The 17,758-nt window shown below is 42.7% G+C and overlaps 1 protein-coding gene across 4 annotated transcripts in view; it reads left to right on the top strand.

Annotated features, from left to right (window-relative positions):
• Positions 1 to 17,758, top strand: part of LRCH1 (leucine rich repeats and calponin homology domain containing 1) — a 189,593-nt gene that overhangs the window by 111,431 nt on the left and 60,404 nt on the right. For all 4 annotated transcript variants that reach the window (XM_059041864.2, XM_067016621.1, XM_059041865.2 and 1 more), the window contains exons 3-4: positions 1,394 to 1,520; positions 13,624 to 13,729. In XM_059041864.2, the coding sequence (XP_058897847.1) occupies positions 1,394 to 1,520; positions 13,624 to 13,729 (233 nt within the window). The remainder of the gene's footprint in view (positions 1 to 1,393; positions 1,521 to 13,623; positions 13,730 to 17,758) is intronic.

Raw genomic sequence — 17,758 nt, 5'->3', positions numbered from 1 at the left:
GGGAGAGGCCACAACAGTGAGAGGCCCACGTATCGCAAAAAAAAAAAAAAAAAAAAAAAAAAAGGTTCCACTGAACTATAACATACGTGTGGAAAAAAGTGCACAGATTGTAAGTGTACATCTTCATGAATTTTCACACCTAGAAGCACCCAGGTAACCAGTATCCAAGGGAAGTTTCTTTTTATAATGATATTTCTTCCCAAATTATGAAAGCACTTGGTAGGAATTTTGGAAAATACAGCAAAGTATAATAAAGAAAATAAAATCCACTCACTGTACCTACTCCCCCAAAATGGCTACTGATAACATTTTGGTGTGTTTCCAGTCTATCTGTCTGTTCCCATCTCTCACACACAAAGACATATGCACACCCACAAATACACACATGGCACCACAGCTTCCGAAGTCTCACACATGTGTGCGAATACACACAGAAGTTCCAAATACAGATTTGTAGATGTTTCACTGCCTGGTGGTTGGCTCCCTCAGCAGAATGGCTGAGAAAGAAAGGGAAACTGAAAGCCATCTGTCTCCTTACTTGATATCAGGAAAGGGGCTCCTTGTGGAGGGGAAGGTAAATAAATGGCCGACATATACTTACGGGTGATTCATAGATTTCATTTATCCGATATTTTCCCCTCTCTCAGTCAACTAGCATTGACGATGGGAAATTTAAAGACTTCTCAATGTGGACCATTAAGTGGAGACCTTTCGGTGAAGAGCAGAGGTCAGGCCTGGACTCACACTTTTCATGCTCCTCTGTGAAACGGAACCCCTCTTGGCTCCAGCTTCACTTTTGCCAGAATGCCGACTTTCCTTTTTCTTTTTTAATTAGCTCTCTCACAGATAACCCAAGCAGAATTTAACCACAGAGCTCTCGCTTTAACAAAGGGAAGCTGAATCAAAATGTTGGAAATGGGCCCAGTGGTTTTGTGGATTGTTACAGCAAAATGATCTCCCTCGTCACTACTAAGATGGATGCGATGACACTTCCCTGCGCTGGGCTGGTTGCTTTCGTTCTCGCTGAATCTCCCGCTCACACTGTCAGACAGGGAACAGTTGGCACCAGCCTCCCGTTGCTATTGGTGGTACAGCCTGTGTTGCCATATGCTCTCGGGCTGGCCAACAGCTCAGCATCTGCAGGGGGCTTGATAAGGTCCCCTGTGCTGGAAAAAGTTGTTTCCCTCAAAACTGCCTATGCCTCTCTTTAAAAACTATTTGTAATTTTCTTCTACACTTGGGATTTGCATTTTTATAAAAGTGTATCAGACTTCTTATGTTTGCAAAATGTTTTCTTGGGTCCCTCCTTTCTGCTTGTTTGTTAAAAAAGACATGTTCACAAACAGTGTGAAGTAGCCTGCCTGTTTACCAGAGTTCTTGTATTTCTTCACAGTCGGAATCAGCTGTCCGCCCTGCCTGCCTGCCTGTGTGGTCTTCCTCTCAAAGTCTTAATTGCAAGTAACAACAAACTTGGATCACTGCCTGAAGAGATAGGTCAGCTCAAACAGTTAATGGAGTTGGTATGTTACTGATTTTTAAGATGCCCTTTTTGTTTGTTTACTAATTGTAGGCTACCAAAGGTAGTCAGAAAGACTTTTTGCTCCAGTGGGTCAAGGAGGGGATCATGTCATGGGAAGGTCTGTATATGATTAGAGACATTAAGTGGGGAAAGGAATAATCATGGCTTTGCTGTGACTACAGGTTTCCTGTAGTTTACGCTTCCTGAAGTTTGCAGGATTTACAGTCCCTGAAGTTTACAGATTGTACTATGGTATTTAGATCACTTTTTTTTCAGATTGCATAAATAAATTTGTGATCAATTATGGATACACTGGCAAAATAATCTGCAAATAAGTTAGTAGGCCAAACCTTATAAATGTATATAATTAACTTGGAAGGAAGAGAATGCTCTGATTCTCTAAGGATTTTAGGAACCGTTGCTCCAAATTGATGTAACTTTAAAATGTGTCCATATCCTCAGGGAGAAGAAAGAAGAACAAGTTATAGATAGGCAGAGATGGCTTGTAAGTGCGTACCTGAGGCCGAGATGTCAGCTCCTGCACTACTCGTTGAATTACTGACCTTGTTTCTAAAATGGGAAAGAATGAGTTCTTTCTGTACTTCTGTTGAGCTAAGATATCTTGGGTGAATGAAGAGGCAAGAATGAGCAACTGGTCTAAACCATAATAGTCATAATTTATCCTCCAACAAGCACTGTTCCATACCCCTCGTGTCCAGCACAAAGCCGGATGTTGTGATTACAACCATGCAAAGGACATAATACCTTCCGTCAAGTAGTCTCCAGTCTAGAACACTGATGGCCAATGACTTTTCTCTTGTGTGCCAGTTCCAGTTAATTTTTTCAGGGCCGCCTGGAACACTGGGGTGATGGCTTGTGAGGCCCAGATAAAGAGTGCTATGACTCCATGATCATGTGTTCATCTGGAATTGGCTCTGAAAGTGACGGCCCCCATGTCACATATGTATCCACTTTGATTTTAGGACAGAAGTGAGTAATTTCTTTATAAAGGCAATAGAGCCCTAAAAAGAGTGCCTTTTTCAGGAGAGCAGTATCTGAAACCCATTCCAACTAGCTCACACCAAGAGTTGGGATGAGTCATAAGGATACAGGGGTCTTCACATCACTAGCACCAGGACATCTGGTCAGGGATCGTGGGTGACTAGAACAAGGTACTGGAAAGTTGTCAGGAACCATGGAAGCCACTGGTTTTCTTGCTCAGCTTTCTGTTCTTTTCCATACAATGGAGAGGTCGCCTAGCCCAGAGATCCCAAGTTTAAATGTCCCCCCAGATAAAACACATAGCAGGACCTACTAGCACGTCTCAGCCTTGGTTTCTGAGTGAGAGAGGCGAGACCTGGTTCCAGCGTCCTCTCCTGACTTGGTCAGCGATGCCCAAGGCACATGGTCACGTGGCCCGGACATGGCTGCTCGGCTGCCACCGAGAGGGGTGATTCCGAAAGAAGACAGATATTAATTTGGGCAGACATCCTCCTCTCCACAAAGTCTCTATTACAAGAAGTAAGTGCATGGTGTAGGAACTGATGGATTGATTCAGTCTTGGGGTTGGGAAGGGTTTGTACAGGAAGAGACCTTTGAGAGGCGCCTTACATAAGTCCATGTAAGGGACAGAGGAGGCACTCAAGAGAGAAGGGACAGCTTGTGCAAAGGCCCGACAGCCCGGGAGGGCACAGCATGCCCTGGGAGTGTGAAGCAGTGTAATCCCATCGAGGCTAGGTGGAGTGAGGTTGGGCGCTGTATCCTCGAGGCCACGGCTTAGATTTAGGCCATTGTCACCTCCTTCCCAGAGTGTTCAAGGCCCTGCTGAGTCTGGCCCCCTGCACACCTCTAGGTTCATCTCTTGTCCCTGGCTCCTTTACCCTCTGAATTCCAGCCTTGTTCATTTTCACTTCCAGACTTTTGAGCACATCACTCTTTCCACAAGGACTGTTTCTTCCTTCTCTTCTCTTGGTCAGTTCTTAGCCACTTCCTCCAAAAGCCTTCCCAGATCCTCCAAGCCAGGGTTGGGTGCTCCTAAGGCCAGCACCCTCTACGTATCACCGAATTGTCATGGAACCACATTTGTCTTCTCACTTGGCGTTCTCCAGGCCAACACCCGCTACACCTTGACAGCTGATTCAGGACCGGAACTGCGTGTTACTAGCTGTTTTATCCCAGTGCTTGGCACAAGATAGATGCCCCCAAAAAATGTTTGCTGAAGGCTGCAGTCAAATCGTGGACAGTGGACCGAGAAGGTGGCTTGGGACCGGTTGCGAGGACTCCCAAGTGCCGTGCCAGTGAGGGGCGACTCTGTCTTTCAATCCAAGTTAATTCAGAAGGTTCCATTTTAACTGATTCTGGATAACAAAAGATATAGGAAATAACACTTCAGATGAAACTGATAGTTATTTGCTTTTTAAAAAAATGCTTCTTTCAGGAGTGTGATAAACCCCCAGATCCAGGTTTGCCAGAATTTGGATTAGGTCTTGCAAACACTGTATGAGTACAGCGTTGGTGTTTTTCCACTTGTCGGGCTCCTGCGGAGTGGATGTGTGGCTCATCGGTGAAGTCAGCCTTTGGCAGCTGTAATGTGTTTCTGTCCCACTGCACCCCGGGCTTAAGCTGACAGCGTGCCAGCCATGGGCTGTGCTGCTACAGACCAGCTCATCCGCTAATAGGTGGTGCACTTGCTGAGCCCTGCAGCCAGCTCCACACGGGGCAGGGCTTTCCTCAAATTCTCCTGTCAGCTGCTGGTGGCAGGCGGCAGAGGTAGAAGAGCACTGTCTCTAGGCTCGGGGCACATGTGCTGCTGGGTGGCTGTAAGGGATGCCCTGGGCTTTTCTCAGGCCCCCGTCTGGAGCTCAGCTCTAGGGAAGCTGTTTTGCCTCCTGATTCCAGCACTGCCATCAGCCTGTCCTGTGTCTTTTCTCCACCAGCAATAACTCTTGCACGCTTGAATCCTAGATCGTTAAAGCCATAGTGGTTTTAAAAGACGTCTAGTCCGGGACTTCCCTGGCGGTCCAGTGGTTAAGACTTCGCCTTCCGATGCAGGGGCTGTGGGTTCGATCCCTGCTCAGGGAGCTAAGATCCTACATGCCTTGGGGCCAAAAAACCAAAACATAAAACAGAAGCACTATTGTAACAAATTCAGTAAAGACAAAAAAAAAAATGGTCCACATCAAAGAAAAAAAAAATCTTTAAAAAAAAAAAAAAAAGACATCTAGTCCAAGCTCTCAACATCTTACAAAAGAAGAAACCCAAGGCAGAGAGACGGTGAGCGATGTCCAGAGGGTCGGTCACTCTGGCATAGCTGACTTAGAACCCAAGCAGAAACACCCTCACCCAGCACATGATGCAAACAGCAAATGTCATTTTATTTTTTTGTTTTTGCCTTAAGAAAAATTTTTTAATTTTTTTAACATCTTTATTGGAGTATAATTGCTTTACAGTGGTGTGTTAGTTTCTGCTGTAGAACAAAGTGAATCAGCTATACCTGTACATACATTACCAAATTTCCTCCCTCTTGCAGTATAGTTGATTCACAATATTGTGTACTTTCTGCTGTACAGCAAAGTGAATCAGTTATACATATATACACATATATATATATATCCATTATTTTTTAGATTCTTTTCCCATATAGGTCATTACAGAGTATTGAATAGAGGTCCCTGTGCTATATAGTAAGTCCTTATTAGTTATCTATTTTATGTATAGTAATGTGTATATGTGAATCCCAATCTCCCAATTTATCCCTCCCCCTCTTTCCCCCCCCAGTAACCATAAGTTTGTTTTCTACATCTGTGACTCTGTTTCTGTTTTGTAAATAAATTTATTTGTCCCATTTTTTTTAGATTCCACATATAAGCGGTATCATATGATATTTGTCCTTTTGCAAATGTCATTTTACATGTACTAGCAGCCACATTAGATAAAAACAGAAGCAAGTGAAATTCATTTTAGTAATATATTTTAGTTTACCCTAGATAGCTAAAATATTTTTTCAACATCTCTACAATATAAAATTAATGAGATATTTTATAGTCTTTCTTTCCTGCTAAGTTTTTGAGGTTTTCCACTGACACGGCACAGATCGGACTAGCCACATTTCTCCTGCTTAATAGCCATATGGGGCTGGTGGCCACCCTACCAGACAGGGCAGCTCTATAGCTTGTCTTCTTTCTGCTCTGTGGGCAAGTGTGACCTTCACAAAAAGCATTTATTTGTGAAGTTGGTGAATATTTAATAACTTGCCATTATTTAACCGCAAGGGGTGACTGGCCTTGCTTAAGGTCACAGACTAAAAAAAGATTAGTTTCCATCCATTCTTATTTATTTTTCATATCTTTTTGCTTAAAATAGTAGTGATACTACAGGTAACCATGTCAGATGATTTTTAGCTATCAATTGGAAAAACAGTTCCCTGGAGAGCCTGAAGTAATTCTAGAATTGCGTGGGAGGCTCCTGTTTTGTAGTTACCTAGTAACCAACTTGTTAAAAACATTTGGGTGCTCCCCAAGCATTCAGAATACCTTCAGTCACGTAGCGCTGATAAAATCTCTCAGCTTATTATTAGGCTCTGAGCCCTGTTGAACTATTTTGGTAGAAATATTTGAGAAATTTTCACATTAGACTCAAAGAGTATCCTAAAGTGAGTTGTAAACTCTCTTCTCTTCCAAGTATGAGCGAATGTTCCAGAGTCATCGTTCGCTTAAAAAACAAAAACCAAAGCACCGGTGTCCATCTGCAAGAAGGGTGCCCTCTCTAATTTTTGAGAGGAGTTGGATTTGGAAAACAGTATCTGACTTTCTTGACTATATCACAATTATCTAAGAATCTTAAAACATAAAGCATTGCAATTTAGTGATTGTGATTGTGCAAAGAATATGGACAAGCAGTTTTTCCTCCTTCCGTGAAGACTTTCATTAAGTAACACTTCTGAGACGTCTTTTCTTGAGTCCACAGGAGAGGCGAGGATATATTTCCACATTGTTTCGGGTGCTGGAGGACTTAGGGGAACCTAAGCTCTATGGAGCTGCCCCTCAAGGGTCATTTCTGATGAGAATGATCTAGAACTTTCTGAGCTCCTCAGCTACTTTGAATTACTTCTGTACCACTTGTCTCCTTAGAGCTGTAGCTGTGTGTCTGTGTTGCTTTGTAAGTCTTTGTATCTGCATGTTCTTTCTATCCAGGAAAGAGATAAAGCACTGGCATTTACTGAGCACCTACTGCATGCCAGGCACTCTGCTGGGTACTTGACATGTGTTCTATCATTTGATCTTGAAAGTAACCCAGCAAGGTGGATATCCTGTCTACCTTGCACAGACAAGTGTGGGTTTCAGGATTACTTACCCAGAGGGCGTGGGGCTATGACGTGATGGAGCTGCAGTGAAAACCAGGTTTGTCTGTTGAAAGCCCAAGGCCCTTCCGCAGTACAATGCAGCTGTGCTCACTGGGTCCTCATCTAGATCGTAAGCCTCTCGTGGAGAGGAGCCATGATTCCTTTCTGGGCAGTTGCCCTGTTTCAACTTGCAGTGGTTTTCCCATTCAAGTTGGGGCAGGCGGTGAACAGTAGGGAGAATGTTACCAAAGTAGGGTGTGGTACAAATGGATGCCGTCTGTCTGAGCATTCCCTCACTGAAGAACCTCAAGCCAGGCACCAGGGTCAGCAGACTTCTCTTGGGTTGACTAAACCTCATTTTACTCATAAAGACAGTGTCAACATCCTGGAAAAAACATGTTTTTTTTTTTTTTTTACTTGTCAAATCATACCCGAAGGATAAGGTGTGTTAAATATTTGGTAAGAAATACTGTATGGGGCTTCCCTGGTGGCGCAGTGGTTGGGAGTCCGCCTGCCGATGCAGGGGACGCGGGTTCGTGCCCCGGTCCGGGAGGATCCCACATGCCGCGGAGCGGCTGGGCCCGTGAGCCATGGCCGCCGAGCCTGGGCGTCCGGAGCCTGTGCTCCGCAACGGGAGAGGCCACAGCAGTGAGAGGCCCGCAAAAAAAAAAAAAAAAAAAAAAAAAAAAAAAGAAATACTGTATGAATGCCATGTTATAATTAACAGACGGCTCTGAAGAAGGACAGGCACGCTAAGTAAGAACACAGTAAATTTGAGAACCTTTTATGGGGCATTTGCCAAAGGTCTTAGAAGTTTTCTCACCAGTTCTCTGTACATGCTGACACACTGGGGTCCATCTCTTGTTTGGTTTTTCTTAATTCTGCCCTCTCCCAACGCATGCCGTGTGTGAAAATTGTGTCTTCCGGCTCTTAACTTCATATAAGAGAACATAATATCACTGTTTCAGAAACCTGCTTTTACAACCCCAAACTCACTGGGCCTGACTCAGGTAATAACTGACTGGAAGGTTCACTTCCTGGCCCTGACTAGACATGCTACTTTTTTTTTCTCTTTTTTGTGAAATGTTTGGTTGTGTGGAGAGTTGGAATTCAGGGACTGATTATAGACACAGAATGTATTGAGGAACTTCTGAGGAAAATCTCTTCTTCGTTTTTTTTTTTTTTTTTTTTTTTTTATGTGTCACATTCCAGTCTCTGAGGTAGGTGTAATGGAGACATGAATTCACGTCTGATGTAATCGTAGGTCCATTCGTAGTCTCTGGAGATGCCTCCTAACCTCTCTGGTTTCTGTGAGGGAATTGGAAACTCATGGCCTGTGCAGGGTCCTTTCTGTTGCTTCTATCTCTGCGTTTCTTATGAAGAGCAGTGGGGGTGAGGTATGTGTTTGCTGGGTATGTGGAAGGGTGTGAGGTAGAGTTTTATACTACAAGGAGGCTCTCAGTAAGTGTTGAGAGGTAATAATTTATCATATCAGAGGTTGCTTGAAAAAGTTTTGAGTTTAAATGAACATACTGATTTGTCTTAAAGTTCTCACTGCAGGCATTTAGGTTTTTGATTGCTGAAAGAATCAAAATTGACATTACTCCTAATTGAGTTAAGTATCTATCTTTCAAACAAAATCTCTTCTTTTTTTTTTTTTTTTTTTTTTTTTGCGGTACGCGGGCCTCTCACTGCTGTGGCCTCTCCCGCTGCGGAGCACAGGCTCCGGACGCGCAGGCTCAGTGGCCATGGCTCACGGGCCCAGCCGCGCCGCGGCATGTGGGATCTTCCCGGACCGGGGCACGAACCCGCGTACCCTGCATCGGCAGGCGGACTCTCAACTACTGCGCCACCAGGGAAGCCCTCTTCATTATTTTTGATATGGTAGATGGATTTTCCTGATGTTGGAAGGAAATTGGAATTATTTATAATCTCACCTCTTCTTTTTACCTAGGAACAGAGAGGTTAAGATATTTACCTAAAGTTACACAGTGAGTCATACAAAAGACATTTCCAAAAATGGACATGGTTACATGATGGGAGGCCAGTATTAATAGCTTATATTTCCTGTTAGAAAGTTTGCATTTTCTTCAATTAAATAAAGAGGTAGATTTTTAAAAATAAATTTATTTATTTTATTTTTGGCTGCATTGGGTCTTCGTTGCTGCACGTGGGCTTTCTCTAGCTGCGGCGAGCAGGGGCTACTCTTCTTTGTGGTGCACGGGCTTCTCATCGTGGTGGCTTCTCTTGGTGCGGAGCACGGTCTCTAGGCTCACGGGCTTCAGTAGTTGTGGCAGGCGGGCTCAGTAGTTGTGGCTCGTGGGCTCTAGAGCACAGGCTCAGGAGTTGTGGCACACGGGCTTAGTTGCTCCACAGCATGTGGGATCTTCCTGGACCAGGGCTCAAACCCATGTCCCCTGCATTGGCAGGCAGATTCTTAACCACTGTGCCACTAGGGAAGCCCAAGAGGTAGATTTTAAAATACGACTTAAGCTGTAGTATAATCACGCTAAGTTCCTGAAAACCTAAGAGTCAGGGGAAGGTAGCTCATGAGAATACCATGTGCAGTTCTGCCGTTTAGCCTGGTCTTACTGGAAACCTTCTCTAACCAAGATCATCTTGACGCAGTAGTTATGTTGGCTTTCATTAGAAGTCACAACTTAAGAAAGCATGTCTAGGGCTTCCCTGGTGGCGCAGTGGTTGAGAATCCGCCTGCCGATGCAGGGGACACGGGTTCGTGCCCCGGTCTGGGAAGATCCCACATGCCGCGGAGTGGCTGGGCCCGTGAGCCATGGCCGCTGAGCCTGCGCGTCCGGAGCCTGTGCTCCGCAACAGGAGAGGCCACAACAGTGAGGCCCGCATACCACAAAAAAAAAAAAAAAAAAAAAAAAGCATGTCTAGTCTTTTAAAAAATATATTCTGAAAGTGAACATTTCCTAGTTTAATAATCCTTGAACCTACGCTGATGTTTTAAATCCTTGTCATTTTTGCATTCTAAAGGTAAGGTAGCAATTAGCAGTCAGTCAGCTAAAATGTATTAATCTCCAACATGCGTTAACCCTTCTAGAGACTTTTTTAATTGCCCAGAAGAGTTGTGTTGAAATGAGAATCTTAACTTCTAAAGTTTTTTTCTTTTGGTTGCTTAAAAGCATCTTGATTAAACCAGTGGAAAATAAGTGTATTTTAAGTCATAGCTAAAATTCTGTATTTTGTTTTTTTTATCTAAATGACAAAATTAGACTGGCTGGTTCATAAAACTTAAGTTTGAGTATTTATGTGATTATATAATGCATAATGATTAGATTCACTTCTGTATCGAAGAATAGAATTAGATTATATAATGTACAATGATTAGATTCATTTCTGTATCAAGCAATAGAATTGGGCCTACCTGTATATTTATAACTTTATAATGCTGAATATATGGTAATTTGATTTCACTGTAGTTTGGAGTAATTATTTTCCAAGACGTAGCTTAGGGCTAATAGACAATTTAGAAAGGATTCATTTGACTATTCTAAGAAGTTACTGGATCTGGAACTCATAGCTTGATAAATTCTCACTATTGCAGAAATATGGGGCATTAATGTTGTTTATTTTTAAAATTTGTTTTCCTAAATCATATCTTTTAAAAATGAACTCCCCACCTCCACACAAAATGCCATTATTTCTTTTAGACTAAATGTGGACAGACATGTTCCAGAGAACCAGGCTATTCTAGGAATGTTGCTTTTATACTTTTTAACCTGAAATATGTTATCTGAAAACATCTAGACTATTTTCCTCTCTGTCCTCCTCCTCATTCCCAACTAATTAAGACATAATTACCTATGGGGTTTTATTTTTGTGATGAAATTCATAACCTCTTTAAAACTTGGCAAGGTTCAGTAGCTGGGAGGGCATTGAGTTTGCACAGTTTTCTGCAATATTGATTATACAAGAGAAAGGGGGCTTCCCTAGTGGCGCAGTGGTTGAGAGTCCGCCTGCCGATGCAGGGGACACGGGTTCGTGCCCCGGTCCGGGAAGATCCCACATGCCGCGGAGCGGCTGGGCTGCTGAGCCTGCGCGTCCGGAGCCTGTGCTCCTCAACGGGAGAGGCCACAACAGTGAGAGGCCCGCGTACTGAAAAAAAAAAAAAAGTGAAAAGTCTTTATCTTGCTTTTTCCCTCATTATTTTGGCAGGACAGGAAGTAACTGACAGCAGTGCAGAGTACTATTAAAATAATTTGACTTTCACCATATACCCTTCAAAATGTGAGTGGACAATTGGACTTTGTTTCTAATTGTCTACAGATGTCCTGTCTTGTAAGTTAGAAGGAAAAACTTGTTTTATCATTATGTGAAGTTCTTTTAAAAAAAAAGAAATTAGGAAAGCATTTTCCCTGCAGGTAAATAAGTGTTTCAGTATAGCTGAGGGGAGTCTATTTTCTTTGATAAGGCCATTTAGAAATATATGTTGGAAAAATTACCTTATATTTATGGAAACAGCATACTCTAATTTCATGGCTAGCCAGGGTTAATCAACAACGTGCAAGGTGAGTGTAGTACACAGGAAAAAATAGAATAAAGATGCATTTCATCTCAGGAGGTTTCATGGTGAGACTATGCTGCCTAAATATATCTGTCCTCTTTTAGCTTTCCTCTCCCACCTCTCTATTTTTAAGAGAAATGTTTTTTTAAAAAATTATGTCCTTAAAACTTCTGAAAATCATCAATTTCACATTGAAAAAACATACGTGATTCCCGTAATCTGCAAAAGGGTCTTTCTCATGCTATCACTCACAGACTTATAAAACATTTTAGGTGTCAACATAAATTCTCCTTAGAGGTGGAAAATAATTCTCACTCATTCTTCTCCCATGACCTCCCCTCCTCTCAGCCATCACCAACATGACTGTGCCTGGTCCTGAGTCCAATAAAATGATTTAATTTCATATATTTCTAGGGCTTACCTGTGTACCATTTGTGTGAGGACTGTTAGATTTTATTTTTTATTTTTTTATTTTATTTTTTTATTTTTTTTGCGGTATGCGGGCCTCTCACTGTTGTGGCCTCTCCCGTTGCGGAGCACAGGCTCCGGACGCGCAGGCCTAGCGGCCATGGCTCACGGGCTTAGTTGCTCCGCGGCATGTGGGATCTTCCCGGACCAGGGCACGAACCCGTGTCTCCTACATCGGCAGGCGGATTCTCAACCACTGCGCCACCAGGGAAGCCCAGGACTGTTAGATTTTAAAATGGTACCTCTTGCTTATCGGTAACTTGGTGGAAGCAAAGAAAGCTAAAACTTTCATTGAAAGGTTTTGGTTGTTGACTTTTGTGGCTGATGAAATGCCATAGTAACTGGGAAAAGGTGGCATTTTACTTTTCACTTCTCATATATGGAAGTATATTCAGAAAGGCAGAGTAATTTACTGATTCAGTGAGGGGCTAAGAGTGACTGAACAAATCTCTGGACCTCCTAATTATGTAATTACTTCCTTAGACATTTATGTCTCTGCAGATACACTTGTCTGTTTTTTGGGGTTTTTTTTTAACATTAGGGATGTCTTTCATAAAATTTGGTGTGACTTTTCTAGGCCAGAAGCAATGCAGCAATAGCCAGCTTGCGGGTGATGCGGTTGAACACCTAATGTCCTTAACCTGTCACACGCCAGCCCCCTGCCCCAACCCCAAGTCAGACAGCTGAGTACGGAACAGTATGGCAGGCTGATTCCAATGCGTACACCCAGGCTTTACAGATCACAGCTTCATTTCCTTTAAGAGGAGCGATGTTATTCCTCTTCATCAAGTGATATCCATTTAGCGCCTTCATGACCTTGACAGATTGGGAGGTCACCTGAGGATATGTAAATGAGATGAGGTTAGAGGGCAGTGATCCACTGTGTTCTGTACAGCCTTGCTCTTACACGGAGCACAGAGGTTTCTAGGAATTGGTCAATGGTGAGTTCTTATCCGAGTGAATGTGAAACCAATTTCTGAAACAAGGCTTTGCTGCTTTCTAAAAGGATGAGTGAAGGGGAGTTTTTGCAGGTTCAGCAGTGATGTGGGATGTTTAAGGACTTGACTGACCAGTGACTGACCAGTGGGCTGGAAATTTGTTCCAAGTGTTAACCCTGGTACTTGCAAGCCTTGGACAATTGACTGAACTTTCCTGAGCCTCAATTTTCTGATCTGTGAATATTAGGCCATTAATATTACCTCATGGGTTTGTTGTGAGAAATAAGACTGAAGCATGTGAGAACAGCAGCCCTCGAGGCTGGCAGAGTAGCTACCGAAGGCTACTAACATGCTTCTTTTCTCCGTTTTCTCTCAGAGGATGTTTTAAATGTTGCACTTTCTTTATTCTTCTCTGTGCTAACCCTCACTTGACCTCGGACCCGGAGACCAATATAAAAATGTACCTGTGGGGCTTCCCTGGTGGCACAGTGGTTGAGAGTCCGCCTGCCGATGCCGGGGACGCGGGTTCGCGCCCCGGTCGGGGAAGAGCCCACGTGCCGCGGCGCGGCTGAGCCCGTGAGCCGTGGCCACTGAGCCTGCGCAGCCGGAGCCTGCGCAGCCGGAGCCTGCGCAGTCGGAGCCTGCGCTCCGCAACGGGAGAGGCCGCAGCAGTGAGAGGTCCGCGTACCACAAAAATAAATAAATTAATAAAAGTACCTGTGTAGTTGTCCTAATATTTAAATTCCATAAGGGGATTTCACATGAAGTGCTTGATCTCCCGGCAAAAGGCGTTTATTTACTGTTTCTCTCTTTGTTTTCAATGCAGGACGTCAGCTGCAACGAGATCACAGCCCTGCCTCAGCAGATAGGGCAACTGAAATCCCTACGAGAACTGAATGTCAGAAGAAATTACCTTAAAGTTTTACCACAAGGTAAACAAAGCAAGAGGGAACAATGAATCAAACAGGAGGCTTTTATTACTTTTTGTTTACCTTTGTGAAGAAGGTAGCTCTAGTCATGTTTGTGTGTGCCTATTGATGTTAATTATAATTTGAAGTGCATGTGCTGATAACAGAGAAGTTATATTCAGGTTGTAATTTTAGTCGGGGGTTCAGTAACAAAATCATTCCCCTGTATAAAGCTGTGTGTGTGTGTGTGATTAAGTTTGTTCAGGCTCGCATAACAAAGTACCACAGACTGAGTGGTTTAAACAACAGAAATGTATTTTCCCTCGGTCTGGAGGCTGGAAGTCTGAGATCAGAGTATTGGTCAGTTTGGCTTTTCCTGAGCCCTCTCTCCTTGGCTTGCAGATGGCCGTCTTCTCCCCACATCTTCCCTCTGTGTGTGTCCTAATCTCTTCTTCTTGTAAGGACACCCATAACACTGGCTTAGGGCCCACACTAATGACCCCATTTTAACTCATGTACCCTTTAAAGACCCTATCTCCAAATACAGTCACTTTCTGAGGTACTGTGGCTCAGGGCTCCAACATATGAATTTGGGGGGCACCCAGTTCAGCTCCTGACAGGAGGCAACGTGAATTGCTTTTGGTATGGATGGACGTGTGATGTCCTGGAACACCCAGCCAATAGTTAGTTGCTGCACTTGGTCCTGCAGATCCAGAAGTCAGGGTTTGGGGCTTTGGGGATCTGGGAGCCCTGAGTAGGAACCCTGAGTGTCTCGAGTCCATGCTTCAGGCGAGGGCATGCCTTTGCGGAAGTGAAACTTGGACTGATATCACAGGTTGTTTTGATGAATTTCTTGAAGCCTGCAGCAAGGATGGCTCCAGAGCCTCAGCATTGAGACTCGGGTTCCCTGAAACAGCACGAACACCGAGCCCCTCACACAGCCCCACCCAGGAGCCAAACGCGGGCAAACCCTTCCCTGCAGCTCTGGGCTTCCATAGTGTGTCCCTCTGATATGTTGTGGTGAAGTTAAAATAAAAAGAGATTCAATAAAAAATTTGTCAGGGACTTCCCTGGCCGTCCAGTGGTTAAGACTCCGTGTTTACACTGCAAGAGACATGGGTTCGATCCCTGGTTGGGGAACTAAGATCCCGCATGCAGCGCAACCAAAAAAAAGAAATTGTCAGTCAACTGTACTTCAATAAAACAGAAATAAATTAAAAATTAAAAAGATATATTTATTCAGAAATGTTATACCATTAAGAACGTTGATAAGTAGCCTTGTAGATCATGCTGGATCTGAATTTCACATTTTGGGATCCTCATTTGGACCTAATCAGGAATGAGTTGATGAACAGCAGGACAGTGAATGCTTTCTCCGAAACGTACTCTGGTTCTCAGAGATCACATTGGTTTCTATCACTTTCACTTAAACACATTAGGATGCCTGATAAGCTAAAGCGTATATTTGGGAACAGTCAGTATTTGGCTTATCGGACTCTAATGCAGCTATTTGAGAGCTGCCTGATTTTTATTATTCTGTTCCTGCTTCATGATCTTTGGCTTGAAGTGCTTCATTTTTCAAGGCAAGAAAATGGAGCTCAGGAAAGGGAAAGAACTTTATAAAATGTAATGTGCTTTATAGATGGGAGTTTCAGCGGCCACGGCTCACGGGCCCAGCGGCTCCGCGGCACGTGGGATCTTCCCAGACCGGGGCACGAACCCGCGTCCCCTGCATCGGCAGGCGGACTCTCAACCACTGCGCCACCAGGGAAGCCCAAGATGGGAGTTTTGAGTGTTATCTGCCATCTTCACCTTTCTCATGCTGGCTAGTATTTAAAGAACAAGAATTAGAAACTATCTCGGCCTAAAGATTTATTACTTTATTACTTGAGATGACTTGGTATAAAAACATTGATTTTTCATTTTGTCATTGTGCGGTTCCAGTTCTGAATGGATGAAATTGTTTTTCTTGGTTTGAGCAAGTACAAAGAGAAAACTCTTACTAACAGCAAATTTATAATCATATAGCCTTTCATAGCATTAAAGAAAACTTTCATCTAAATTTAAGCTCTTAATTTAGGTTAATTATTGAGAAGTCATCACAAATTATTGAACTCTCGTTTTCAAAAGAAAAATTTAATTTAATCATCTAAGTTTCCTGTAATGGTTTAGAAACATGTGGGAAGAAAGTGCATCTGTAAAATCAAGATATTTGTTTCTCTCACCACTCCTTGCTCTCTTAACTTAAAAACATTCCTTCTCCTAAAAAGATCACTTACAAATTTCTATACTTTTCATAATTATGTTTTCTCAGGCTTAGTATTTTAATATATACTAGGAGCTAAAATGTCAGTTTACTGGAAAATCTTCTTTAAAAAAAAAATAATTTCCTGAATATCAAGTTTCTTTTTGCTTTACTCTGGAGAACTCTGTTAACAAAAGAGCATTGATAATGCGCTCAGGCAGTGAATTTAAAGACTTTTCATATTTACTCACTTGTTTTTCCTCTTTAGTACCCCTCCTCATATGCTTTCAATTTGAGGAGGGGGAAAATGTTTGTGGCCTAATTGCCCACATCAATCTTGTGGTGGTTTTACTACAACTGATGCAACAGGGAGACTCTATTTTGTTCTTTCTGGCACCAGAATGGACAGAAGATTAAAGTAGTCATTCATTGCCCCTCTTTGCAATGCAGAGGAGTTGGATTCATTGTTCTTTTTAGTTTTTCTCTTACCCCTTTTTTCCTGCTCTGTCTCTTTGGCTTTTTCTGAGCTGGAGTTATCATTTTCTCCTTCGTTTCCTTGTTGTGAAAATGTCAGATTCTAGCTTTCCTGAACTAAGATGGTAATTCTGTCCCCAACAGGCACTAAAAGGAATTGTCACTATAAAAACCATTTCTTACTTTATTTAACTGTAAGTCGCCTTCCTTTGCCTCCTGCTATGTCTTCCAAGCACTTAGTTCTCTAGTCTTGCTTCAGAGTCTTCATTTTAAGTGGCAAATTGCTGAAAAGCCAGAGTGCAGTTAAACTTCATCCCTGATTTGCCAGCCTAACTTGAGGGAGTCCAGTTAGCCATCGGAGAGATGGATTCATATTACTGGAAGTTATAGCAAGGAGATACTCTTTTTACATACAGTCCCCCTAATTCTCAGCCCTGTTTTCAAAACAAACTATTAACTGAAAAGATCTTACTTTCCCTTTCGCTTTGACTTTCTTGATTCCGTGCCATCCTCTGGCTTCACGTCCTCTCTTCCATCTCTCACTGCTCTCCATGTGCTTCTTCAAGGCAACCAGGACGAGTGAGACCTGAGGCAAGTCACTTATCCCACTATTGGTGGGAGAGCTGAGTTTGAGCAGAGAATTACTTGGGGCCATTTAAAAAATACACATCCAATTTGAATAAGAATTCAAAAATTCTAATTTGAAAATTCCAGTTCAAAAAGATACATGCACCCCCATGTTCATAGCAGCACTGTTTACAGTAGCCAAGACACGGAAGCAACCTAAATGTCCATCAGTAGATGAATGGATAAAGAAGATGTAATGTGTACACACACACACACACACACACACACACACACACACACACACACACAGTGGAATACTAGTCAGCCATAAACAAGAATGAAATAATGCCATTTGCAGCAACATGGATGGACCTAGAGATTATCATACCAAGTGAAGTCAGTCAGCTAGAGAATGACCAATAATATATGATACCACTTATATGTGGAATCTTAAAAGATTATACAAATGAACTTATTTACAAAACAGAAACAGACTCACAGATATAGAAAACAAATTTATGCTTACCAAAGGGGAAAGCGGGGGAGGGATTAATTAGGAGTCTGGGACTAGGAGATACACCCTGTTATATATAAAATAGATAAACAACAAAGACCTAGCAGGGAGCTATATTCAATATCTTACAATAAACTATAATGGAAAAGAATCTGAAAAGAATATATATACACATATATATGTATAACTGAATCACTTTGCTGTACACCTGAAACTAACACAACATTGTAAATCAACTATACTTCAATAAAAA

Source organism: Kogia breviceps, chromosome 16 (genome assembly GCF_026419965.1).
Source record: "Kogia breviceps isolate mKogBre1 chromosome 16, mKogBre1 haplotype 1, whole genome shotgun sequence".
NCBI lineage: Eukaryota > Metazoa > Chordata > Mammalia > Artiodactyla > Physeteridae > Kogia > Kogia breviceps.
This window is presented reverse-complemented; position numbering and strand designations above follow the sequence as displayed.